Here is an 11,846-nt window from a genome sequence, read left to right on the forward strand (position 1 = left end):
AGTATAAAAACCTTCCCATCTCTTCTTCAATTTAAGGTGTGCTTTCTGAGTTTTGCCTAAAATCTGATGGAGCATATGCAATACTTATTTGAAAAATGAGAAGCAAGTACAATTTGAGTGTCCTTATTAACATGCATAATTGAGTGCCTTAAACAAACCACCCCATGTCTTGACTATGAGGAAATCTGGTAATATTTTTTTCATATCTTGATTATTTTTTTTAAAATGAGACTATTAAAAATAGTTTCTTTATTAGTACATATACAGTAAAGAATGATATATATATATATAAACATGACTTAAAAAAATGTTTGAAAAGAACATTGGAAAGATGGGCTGAATGTCTTCCAGCTGGTTAATAGCAAAGAAAGATTGTTTTCATAAGTCATAAGTCAGCAACCATAGCCCATTTTAATTCATTGTTTTTCATAAAATGTGATGTGTAAGTTTTCATTTTATGAATAACTTGTCACTCATTATTATACGTTTTAGATATTTTTTTTTATATAGTCCAGTTGCTTTCTAAGAAAGTTGTTTCCTCCTCCCCAGGGAAGAATGTATGTGGCCAGCGAGAGAGAGAGAGAGAGAGAGAGAGAGAGAGAGAGTGTCTTTCTCCCAGGCATCCTGTTTTTTGTCCCTGCCATGAACAGGAGAAGTCGTCGCAACACGTGCCCATATCTAGCTTCCCTTGGTCGAGCCTACTTTTTTTTTTTTAATATATTTTATATATATATATATATTGGTTTCAGAGAGGTAGAGAGAGAGAGAGAGAGAGAGTGTGTGAGAGAGAGAGAGAGAGAGAGAGAGAGACATCAATGATGAGAGAGAATCATTGACCGGCTGCCTCCTGCACAGCCCCTACTGGGGATTGAGCCTGTAAACTGGGCATGTGCCTTTGACCAGAATCAAACCCGGGACCCTTCAGTCCACAAGCCAACACTCTATCCATTGAGCCAAACCAGCCAGGGCTTGAGCCCACTTTTAAAAATACTCTAACACCGGAACACCAGGCTCATGAAGTGGCTTAACCAATCTCTGCAGAGGACGTTATTAAAAATGTATTTATATCATCCTCAAAAAACTATCAGAAAAAAATTACATTTTTTATTGCAAAGTACATAATTTATATCTACTTTCCTTTGAAATGCCATGAGATAGATCAGTGGGTGTCTCCTTTTTCTCCTTCAAATCAGACAGCTTGACTCCCTCACTACAACAGGCCTCTAGCTGTTGCCTGCCTTTAAGTTGGTCTTGATGATCCTGTTGAAAAAACTGCCCATAACTTACTAACTTAATTATTGCATTTAGAGAGGAAACACACTCCTGAGAATTGTCTTGATTGCTGTCTATTTTCTTATTTGCTGCTTAAAATTCTATATTAACTGACCAGATGAGTGTTTAATTTAAACCTTCTATTTTGGTATGATTGAAAAATGTATGTATTATTTTTTCTTTGATGTCACACAAAAGCATGGAAACTTATGTTTTAATTATTATACTAATTGGAGAGTAATGCTCAGTGACGATGCTTACTATCACGGCCTTCCCCCATTTACTCCTCTCATTGTGTAAATGAAAGTTACAACACGCACACAGGGACCTCATTTGAAAGGTGGGAAATCACAGCGTATCTGTGCTTTCGTGCATCGCATTTCCCCTCCTGGTTTTGGAAGTTTCTGGGTCATGCTGAGCTTTTAGTGGGATGTGCAATTTCTTACACAAGATTTCTCTAAATGGCTGGCATAGAAAGAAATAAATAATGGGGTCTAAGCACACATTTGCTGCTGACAGTATCAGAGTGAATTCTTTCACATAGTACAAGATTTCCTTGGACTGGCAGCTGAAAGGGGCTCCTGTTTGGCTCTGTGTGTAGGAGATTCTGGCAATGTGGTAAGGTACAAAGCAGACAAAAAATACTAGCATGATGCTGAATATATTGCGGCTGGATTTCCTCTTGACGGAAATGGAATTCTTTCGGGACTTCATGTGGGACTTGAAGATTTTCCTTGTGATGGCAGTGTAGAAAACGATTAGCAGAAGGAACACAATCCAGAAGATGCCCACGAAGATGTAGTTTGATGCCTTGTGCCACTTGAGTCCCAGTTCGTTTTTAAGCTCCATGCATTTTACATGTGTGCCATCCTTAGCACTCTGGTTGGTCAGGATAATGTTGGGGACAGCGAGCAGGAGCATCAGCAGCCACACCGTCACTGCCAGGAGTTTGCTGTAAGTCACCGACTGGATGAAAGAAGTCAGGAGAGGCTTCACGATTTTGTAATATCTGTCGAAGCTGATGAGCCCAAAGAACATGATGCCGACATACATGTTGACGTAGAAGAGCACGGCCGACACCCGGCATACAAACACGCCCAGCTGCCAGGGGCCCAGGCCCGAGTCGCTGAGGATCTTGAAGGGGAAGGTCAGGCTCATCAGGAAGTCGGCAACCACAATGTTCTTGAGATAGACGATGAAGCTTTTGGAGCTGGGCACGTAGCAGAAGATCCACCCCGACACGCCGTTGAGCAGCACACCCGCGATGAAGACCAGCAGGTAAAGCACAGGAATGATTTGCTGTGTTATGACGGGGTTTTGGGAGCAGGACTCCGCAGGAGGCTGAGAGGTGGTGGAATTCAACATTTTGCGACTTCTGAAGGAGCGGCCTGGAAAATGAAGTGAAATATTCACTCAGGGCACTTAGGGCCTTCCAAGTTAATTGCCAGATAATAAAGCAAAAGACAGTGAATATAGCCCTGACTGGTTTGGCTCAGTGGATATAGCATCGGCCTGCAGACTGAAGGGTCCCAGGTTCGATTCCGGTCAAGGGCATGTACCTTGGTTGCGGCCACATCCCCAGTGGGGAGTGTGCAGGAGGCAGCTGATCGATGTTTCTAACTCTCTATCCATCTCCCTTCCTCTCTGTAAAAAATCAATAAAATATATATATATATATAAAAGACAGTGAATATAATCAGACCCGCCACATTCTTGAAATGAAGTTTTTTTATATATTAGACACCCTCCCCTTCTACCTCCCTGCTCTTTTTTTTTTTTTTTTTAAGGCAAACACAGAGTAGTCAGGTGACAGGAAAGAAAAATTGGCAAAGCAGGACAGCCTGAGAACCCTAAGCATTTCCTTAAATGACAGTGGTTCCCTATAAAACTCCAAAATTCTAGGACATACTCATTTAAATATAGTCTCAAAAGGTAATAAAACGGAAAGCAGAGAACTAATCTGTTTCTGTTTCATTTAATTCAGAGCTTTGTTAATATACTAGGTTTAAGAGCTGTTGATACAGACCTTACTCTTTAGAAAGCCTGCCCTGCACATATTGTGGGCACAGCACAGTGTCTGGCAAGCATACACACCCACTGTAGCTGGTGTTACTGATATGGGGCTCTGGATACCTTTCAAAAGTGAGCTTTTCTCTGTGTTTTTTTTTCCCATTGAAAAAGTGATTTGGAATACCAGCACAACAACAAGTACCGTAGACCTTCTAAGAAATGCTTTCACAGCGCATTTTCAGTCTGCCCTGTTCAGTACGGAGCCACGGCCACATGCAGAGCCCTGGACCTGTGGCCGCTCCAGATGGAGATGTGCAGCAAGTACAGAGTGCATACCGAGTTCTACAGACTTTGTACAAAAAAAAGAAAGTAAAATGTCTTAATATTTTTAATATTGACCACATTTGAAATAATATTTTAGAAATATTTGTTAAAATGCATTAGTAATCTTAATTTTACTTTTTAAGAATATGGCTACTAGAAAAGTTAAAATTACATATGTGGCTTGCATCGTACTTTTATTGGACACCACTGTTGTAGGTATTACCCAGAACCTTCTGTGTTAGGGGCTCCTACATGTTTTTGCTGATGTCAGCCATACTGATTCAGGGCACAGGGAAGAGTAGAACTGCTTTGAAAGACTATTTGATGCATCAAAGAAAATATTTACTGCCCATCTCATATGTAAAACAACATCTTGCCCTCAGGAAGAAATTCTGGCTCTTTAATGCTGAGCTCTCCATTTGGTCTGATGGCCGCTCCCTCCTCCTCCAGTGAATTCCAGCTGTCTGGGACCCTCCCACTCCTCTAGGCTCCACGAATTCTCTCATTTTGGACCTTTGCACAAACTTTCATTTGTGTGGAAACTCCTTTGATACCTTCTTGGGGGGTAACTTTCCTTCATCCTTGAGGCCTCAGCTTGAGTATCAGTTTTGTCAGGAGACTTTTCCACCCAAGCCTTGGAGGGTGCCTGGGTGTGGGGCTCCACCTGTGTGCTCAGAGTTCTGTGCCTCTCTCCTGTCACAACACAGCTCTCGGCCTTTGTTTTTTGTTTCTCCTCTTTGTGTAGGCTCCTTTACAGGGGAGAGACCATGTCATGTTTTACCATTGTATTCCTACCATATATTTAGAATGTTAGGTAGTTAAAGTATTTGTGAAATAAATGAATATGTAATATGGGAATATAAGACACGAAGCCCTCCTCTCAAGAAATGTAGTCAGAGGTCCGGGAAGGATTGTGAAGGAATGTGGGTTCCTTGAGGTCAGAGGATGTAATTTGTTTGTCTTTGTATTTCTGGTTAAAGCACTGCTTTTCACACAGGGAGTGAAGTCAGTGAAATAAAGGTAGTGTGAGAAAGTGGAACTGTGGGATGTGAAATCCAGTCACATCCCAAATAAAAAATCACAATGCAAACTGTGTGCTGCTTCTCACAGATCCTGCCTCTGCGCACGCTTCACGCCACATAGCACAACCGAAGCCACTTGACTGCCAGTCCCTGGCCTGCCTTTCGAAGCAAATCTTGTCCTGTCCCCTGCATACCTGGTCTGATCATGCTCGTTTACCCTCATTTGCTACTTTGCAGTTGCAGGTCTTCTGTGGCTTTTTTCATGTTTTAGATGAAAAGCAAAGGGCCCACATTTTCTATTTTTAACATCCACTGTGACAGATTCTGTGTCTAGTAATTAATTTTTCTTGTTCCCTGGTGGTCAGATGCAGCTTAGTCTAAGAGCCAGTCTCACAGGGGTATGCTGTATGCTCCCAGGGGTTCCAGTTCTGGGGACACAGCCCCTCCTCAGCCAGTGTGCTAGAGTTTAAAATATTAAGTAAAAAAAAAAGTACATGTTAATGCATTTGAAGCAGAGGAAATATTAACTATATAAAATGCAATTATCTAATGAAATAGTGAAGAATTTTCAGAAATCTTTGATAGCCAAATTTTACTTCTTATAGAAACACTAGAGGCCCAATGCATGAAAATTCATACAAGAGTAGGCCTTCCTTCCCCTGGCTGCCGGCACCGGCTTCCCTCCGGCCACCGGGACCTGGCTTCCCTCCGGCTGCCGGGGGTAGAGGGGGACTGACGGGGTCTCTTGCTGCCCTGGCCTCGGTTTTCCTGGCCAGAAGGGACAGTCCGAAGTGTTTCATTGTGTCTCTGCCCTCCCTAGGCAGGTTTCATTCTGTCATCTCACCAGCTCAAGCCCTCCTTCCTTAGGGATTGGGTGGAGTACAGGGTGATCCAAGGCTTACCTCCCAGCACTCTGGGCCTCACAGTAACCCTCTCCCAAAGAAACCCATGGGGCATGGCTTTTGTCCAGGGGAAGTCGCACGTCTGGCTCAAGTCATCTGTGCCCCTGTGGTCATCTTGTAGAAGGCTGGGGTACCCACTGGAATCTCTAACTTGCTAGAGGTGGGGAGCAATTGTGGGAAGCAAAGATGCACTGTCTCCCCACAATCTTTAGTTACCCAGAGCTAGGTGGGGGCCAGTTTAGCACCACCTTCGGCAGACAGTCCTGGGCTGCTTCCCTCCGGCTGCACCCGAGACCCGGGCTACTTCCCTCCAGCCGATGGCAGGCACCCTGGACCCGGACTTCACTCTGGGCCCGGCTTACTCCGGAATAACATCTGGTCTAGTTAGCATATTACCCTTTTATTATTATAGACTAGAGGCCTGATGCACGAAATTCGTGCAAGAGTAGGCCTTCCTTCCCCCGGCTGCTGGCACTGGCTTCCCTCTGCCACCCGGGACCTGGGCTTGCTTCCCTCTGGCCGCCCGCAGGCACCAGGCAACTGGGACCCAGGCTGGCTTCCCTCCAGCTGCCGGCTTCGTCCGGAAGGACATCTGGAATGACGTCCGGTCTAATTAGCATATTATCCTTTTATTATTACAGACTAGAGGCCCGGTGCACAAAAATTTGTGCACTGGGGGGGGGGGGGAAGGGAGGGGGGGTCTCTCAGCCCGCCTGTGCCCTCTCGCAGTCTGGGACTCCTCGGGAGATAACGACCTGCTGGCTTAGGTCTGCTCCCGGGTGGCAGAGGGCACGCCCAATCCCTAGGTGCAGCCCCTGGTCGGGCTCAGAGCAGGGCCCATTGGGGAGTTGGGGCGCCGCCCCCTGTCATGCACAGAGCAGGGCGGATCGGGAGGTTGCGATGCCACCCCTAGTCACGCTCAGGGTAGAGCCAATTGGGGGGTTGGGGCACCGCCCTCTGTCACACTCAAGGCAGGGTCGATGGGGAGGTTGCAGCGCCACCCCCTGTCACGCACAGAGCAGGGCCGATCAGGGGGTTGGGGAGCTCCCCCCTGTCACGCACAGAGCAGGGCCGATCAGGGGGTTGAGGAGCTCCTCCCTGTCACGCACAGAGTAGGGCCGATAGGGGAGTTGGGGCACCGCCCCCTGTCACACACAGAGCAGGGCGGATCAGGGGGTTAGGGCACTGCACCCTGTCACACACAGAGCCGAAGGGCAATCAGGGGGTTGGGGAGCTCCCCCCTATCAGGCACAGAGCAGAGCTGATCAGGGGGTTGGGGCGCCTTCCCCTGTCACAAACAGAGCAGGGCGGATAGGGAGGTTGTGGCCCCGCCCTCTGTCACACACAGAGCCGCAGGGCGATCAGGGGGTTTGGTCGCTGCCCCCTGTCACGCTGATCCCGGTGCCGGGAGGCCTCGCGGCTCCGCTGATCCTGGTGCTGGGAGGCATATTACCCTTTTACTATATAGGATAGAGGCCTGGTGCACGGGTGGGGGTCAGCTGGTTTGCCCTGAAGGGTGTCCTGGATCAGGGTGGGGGTCCCCACTGGGGTGCCTGGCCAGCCTGGATGAGGGGATGATGGCTGTTTGCATCTGGTCACACCCCCTTCAGGGTGGGGATCCCCACTGGGGTGCCTGGCCAGTCTGGGTGAGGGGCTGAGGGCTGTTTTCAGGCTGTCGGGTGACTGAAGCTCCCAACCGCTCCTTTTTTTCTTTTTTTTAAATTCTGGGCCAGCTTTAGCTCTGAGGCTTGGCTCCAGCTCTGAGGCCTCGGCTGCTGAACACAGGTATCTCGCCGTGATCGTATAGTGGTTAGTACTCTGCGTTGTGTGAAAGCAGGTATCTGGTTTGTTTGGGTTCTATAATCGAAACATTGTTTCAACTCCAGCTCTGAGATCCCAGCTGGCTGAAAGCAGGTTTCTGGGGTTTTGTTTAGCTTCTATATTTGTAACAATGTTTCAAACTGCAAGTTCAGAGGCCGGCAGCCGCAGGCGGGGAATGTTGGCTTCCTCTGTCACTGAAGCAAGCAAGCCTCCTGTTCGCTTCAAGCTGCCTGGCTGCCGGCCGCCATCTTGGTGGGCAGTTAATTTGCATATCGCCCTGATTAGCCAATGGAAAGGGTAGCAGAGGTATGGCTAATTACCATGTTTCTCTATTATTAGATAGGATTATAAAAGCCACAACATATAGACAGTGACGAATTTCCCAGTAGTGATCTACTGAGAGCCGCAGTTCCTTTTCTTATAGAAACTGTGTAAAGACATTTTCTCAGTCTTGGGACGTACATTTTTGATCTGCAACATGTCTGCCTGTAGCCTAACACCATGGGTCCAGAACTGTTTCCAGGTTCCTCAGAGTGAGGAGGACCTGAGCATGTGCCCTGGTGCCCATACCACTGCCAGCCCTGCTTCTATTCTGGGGTTGGCAGAAGCGTTGACTAGCCCAGAACCAGAACAGGCCTGCCTTCTGCAGTGGATACTCAAGGTGTGCTGGAATGGGTGTTTTCCCTCAAATAATTTGTGGTTTTGGCCTGTTTTTAAGCAATTGCAACAGTTTCCCATTTAGGATGTTAAGGTTTGAGAAATGCTGGGGGAAGGTGTGGGTCATCCCTGTTGCCTGCCCTGCTGTCTGCTTGAATCCAGCAGAGGCAAACATAAGGGACACTCTGCATGAGTAAAAAGCTCAAGGTAAATCCAAGACAATTTTGGTAGTACTTTTCCAGCTCTTAGGTAGTGTTTCCTGTAGCAGTAGTGTTGATGGGAGGGTATATGTCCTGTAGATACATATTTTACTGTGCTTGATCTTGGAGTCTTGGGGCATGGCAGTCTTTTTGTATAGTGATAGATTGAGAGATGTGTGAAAAAGGAGCTATCATAAGGCATCTACAGCAAGTGAGGCCAATTTTATATATTGAGACAAAAAGGCAGGGTTATGTGTTGAATGAAAAACAGGACAAGCTTATGAGACATGTATCACTTTGACCTTGAAACATTTGCCCAGTCTCTTCTCCTTATCTTTAGTATAGAGATGATTTAATGCCCAAATAAAGGGACCTACTGAAACTTTAAGTCATTTCGGAAATGAAGAAATGCTGATTTTATACAGCACATAAAGATAAATAAGAACCAAATGAACCAGAAAGAAAACAAAGAATGTCTTGGGGTGGCCCAATAACTCTTCCTCGCCTGCCCCATGCTCCCATTTGATTTACTGTTTCTAAGCTCCTTGCTCCAGCCCATTAAAGATAACGACAGGCAAAGGGAAGGGGAAAAATAGGAAAAGGTCCTCTGGGTGATGATCAACTGAAAAAGTGGGCAGTCAGTTTGTGGAGCCATAGCCAGCCCTGCCCCCAAGGCAGTTAATTCTGAGATGATAACTGAATTTCTGTAATGAAAGTGGTCGTTACATTAACTTTGAGCCTTCAGGAATGCAAACACTGCTCACTAAAGATCTCTCTATGTGGTAGAACTTTTAAAAGACACTTAACTGTATAAGTCTTCAATTTCTCGTAGGTGGAACTCTTCCTTGTTCCTCAAATGCAGGCAAGGGAGAGTGGAGTAAAATGGCACCAAATGTTTTAGTCTCTGTAGACCATGACTCCGGGTGTTTGGTAACATAATTAAAGAATGTGGTGGAATGGAATTTATAAGCCCAAAGACAGCTCTGTAATAGTGGCCTATGAATTGCTTTCTCTCAACTTCTTTGCACAGCTAGAATATCCATTCCACGGTTATTCTAATGTAGATGGTGCATGCACTTGTCTTTTCGTGCTGTGTAAAGTCTCAGGGTGCTGCACTAAGTGTTTTCAAGTGGAAGGGTGTTGCATATAACTGTACGGCTCTCTCTGATGAGAAGAATTTAGTTGACACAGGGCCATGCAAAGCATTGCTCACCCCAGAAATATATTCATCTGAATAAAAACATGCTGAGCCAGGCTGGCATGACTCAGTGGTTGAACATCGACCTTTGAACCAGGAGGTCACGGTTCGATTCCCGGGTCAGGGCACATGCCCAGTTGTGTCTTGATCCCCAGTATGGGGTGTTTAGGAGACAGCCGATCAATGATTTTCTCTCATCATTGATGTTTCTATTTCTCTTCCTCTACCTTCCTTTCTGAAGTCAATAAAAATATATTTTTAAAAACCACACATGCTGAGGTCATTACTCATCTTCTGAGTAATTACAGTGACCCATTTTTCTCTTCTATCTGGGCCATCTCCCACCATTCTGATCGTGTGCCTTAATTCTACTTTCTCTGAAGAAGGGAAATTATTCCTTCATGACATTTTGATGAAATTATTAAACCTTGTGATAATACTAGAGGGTTTTTTCAATTACCTTTAAAAATTTTTTGTATGAAGTTTCTTTTCAATGAAGTAATTTTCAGTGAATGCTTGTCATCTTGAAGTGGCCAGAGTATTTCTTTACAGATGATCCTATGTTGTAGGAGAAAAATGAATTAATTAAGTTAAATGAATACCAGAGTGTTTTTATTGGAGAAGTATGTATGGTAGCAGTGTAAATACTTTTAAAATTCATCTTGTAAAATTGTGCAATATTTCAACATGTTCACTTGTTGTTTTTCTATACTGGTCTTGGCTGTCAATATTAGTGATTATTGATTTGGTGTGAACTCCTGTGGAAAACTTACAAACTCTTGAGAGTGTTGGACATAAAGTATTTTTAGATCAAGCATGTCAAATTCACGGCCGGCGGACTGCATGCCTCATTTAAACAAAAGGCATGTGGCCCGCTGGCCGTGATTTTGACATGCTTGTCCTAGATAGAAGTTGTAATAAGATGTCTCCAAATGTTGCCAAGTATCCTGAGGGGACCACGCTGCCCCTGGTTGATGACTGCTGGTCTGATGAGAGGGATGTGAGCAGAGATAACACCTGAAAGCATGTTGTCTGGCAAGGAAAGGATGAGTTTGGTTGAGGTTGTCACCTTCTTAAACAGCTTTTCTCAAACTACTGTGCACACATGTTACTTGGGGATCTCTCGGAAATGAACACTCAGATCCCATAGGTCTGTAGTTGATGTCATGTTGGCCCAATGACCACATTTTCAGTAGCATGTTTGTTTTTTGAAGATCCTGTACACAGGGTACATTTAATATTTGGTGAGGAGGGTAAAAAAAACCCTTGTTTTTCTTTACTGTAGTTAGGACTCCAGATAGGAATCAGTTACATTATAGGTAGCCCTGAAGTCTAGGATTCTCTTTATTCATTCAGATTTCGTCATCAATAACTCACTCTCATGGTTTCCTGGAAATGTAATTATGTATGTTATAGAAATCTACTTGAGAATAAGTGATAAAGAAATCTTATATTTTCTGTAATATTTCTAAAATGTCATGAAGTTCTCTTTAGGGGAAAAAAAAAGGGATGGAGTTTCTTGTGGAGCAAAATTACATGTGGTCCACGGTGGTGCTGAGCATGACCTGGTCAGGATGAGGTGTTCTAGCTTCATGGCAGCGCTTAGTCCTGGGGAGGAAGGAGGAGAAGGCTGGTGTAGGGTGGTTGGGCTTTTGCTATAGTTCTGGTATTTTGTCCCTTAAATTTGGAAACCATTATGGCTAAATATTACTACCAGTTAACACTGAGTGAATGGGTACATTCGTTTTGCAAACATTAGTTTCTGCACTTTTATTTTTTATATTTGAAATATTTCATAATTAGAAAGAAATGTATATGGAGAATGAATTGCTTTCAAATCACCCTTTTCTCAGCGCCCGCCTCTGATGAGCATCCTTCTTCCTGTCCTTTGTTCAGTTCTTAGGAAATGACAGTCTGGTGTCTTCTCCTACCTCTTGCCATTCCAAGTCCAAGCATCAAAAGCTTTAACCGATGCCCCAGATCTTTTCATATTTGTCTCCCAATGACTCTTATAACACTAGAAAATAGCATAGGTGTGTGTAATCATTGTGTACATTGCTAAATGGACTAAAGCCATTTTCTTATCACTGCTGGTTTTATCTCCCTTGTCCTGATTCTACTCTTTATTTTCCTTTTTGATGCCAGTGTGTGATGGTTTCCAGAGCAGTTAGAATGGGTTGAATGGAGGGATTTCTGTAAGGACTGCATTGTCAGTCTTGACATATTTAGTAATAACTTGCTATTAAATATCTTATATATATATATATTTTATTGTCTAAAGTTTTACATATGTCTCCTTTTTCCCCAACTGACCCCCCGCCCCCCAGCCATTCCCATCCCCGGCAAGCCCCCACCGCCCCAGTGTCTGTGTCCATTGGATATGCTAAAATGCATGCATACAAGTCCTTTGGTTGCTCTCTAACTCCTACCCTCCCTCCGC

The 11,846-nt window shown here is 44.8% G+C and overlaps 1 protein-coding gene across 5 annotated transcripts in view; it reads right to left on the reverse strand.

The window, feature by feature from the left end:
* Positions 1–917: 917 nt before the first annotated feature.
* The window catches only part of P2RY14 (purinergic receptor P2Y14), a 90,163-nt gene continuing 79,234 nt past the window's right edge, over positions 918–11,846 (reverse strand). Inside the window, exons 1-4 of one of the 5 annotated variants that reach the window (XM_023760196.1) lie at positions 10,943–10,961; positions 9,867–9,964; positions 3,485–3,631; positions 918–2,660 (exon numbers count right to left, since the gene is read on the reverse strand). In XM_023760196.1, the coding sequence (XP_023615964.1) occupies positions 1,621–2,637 (1,017 nt within the window). In that variant the 5' untranslated portion in view covers positions 2,638–2,660; positions 3,485–3,631; positions 9,867–9,964; positions 10,943–10,961 and the 3' untranslated portion in view covers positions 918–1,620. Of the gene's footprint in view, positions 2,661–3,484; positions 3,632–9,015; positions 9,112–9,866; positions 9,965–10,942; positions 11,015–11,846 lie in introns of those variants that run through there. The other 4 variants (XM_023760195.1, XM_023760194.1, XM_006096316.3 and 1 more) reach the window with 4 other exon arrangements.

This window comes from Myotis lucifugus, unplaced genomic scaffold, assembly GCF_000147115.1.
Source record: "Myotis lucifugus unplaced genomic scaffold, Myoluc2.0 scaffold_175, whole genome shotgun sequence".
NCBI classification, from domain to species: domain Eukaryota; kingdom Metazoa; phylum Chordata; class Mammalia; order Chiroptera; family Vespertilionidae; genus Myotis; species Myotis lucifugus.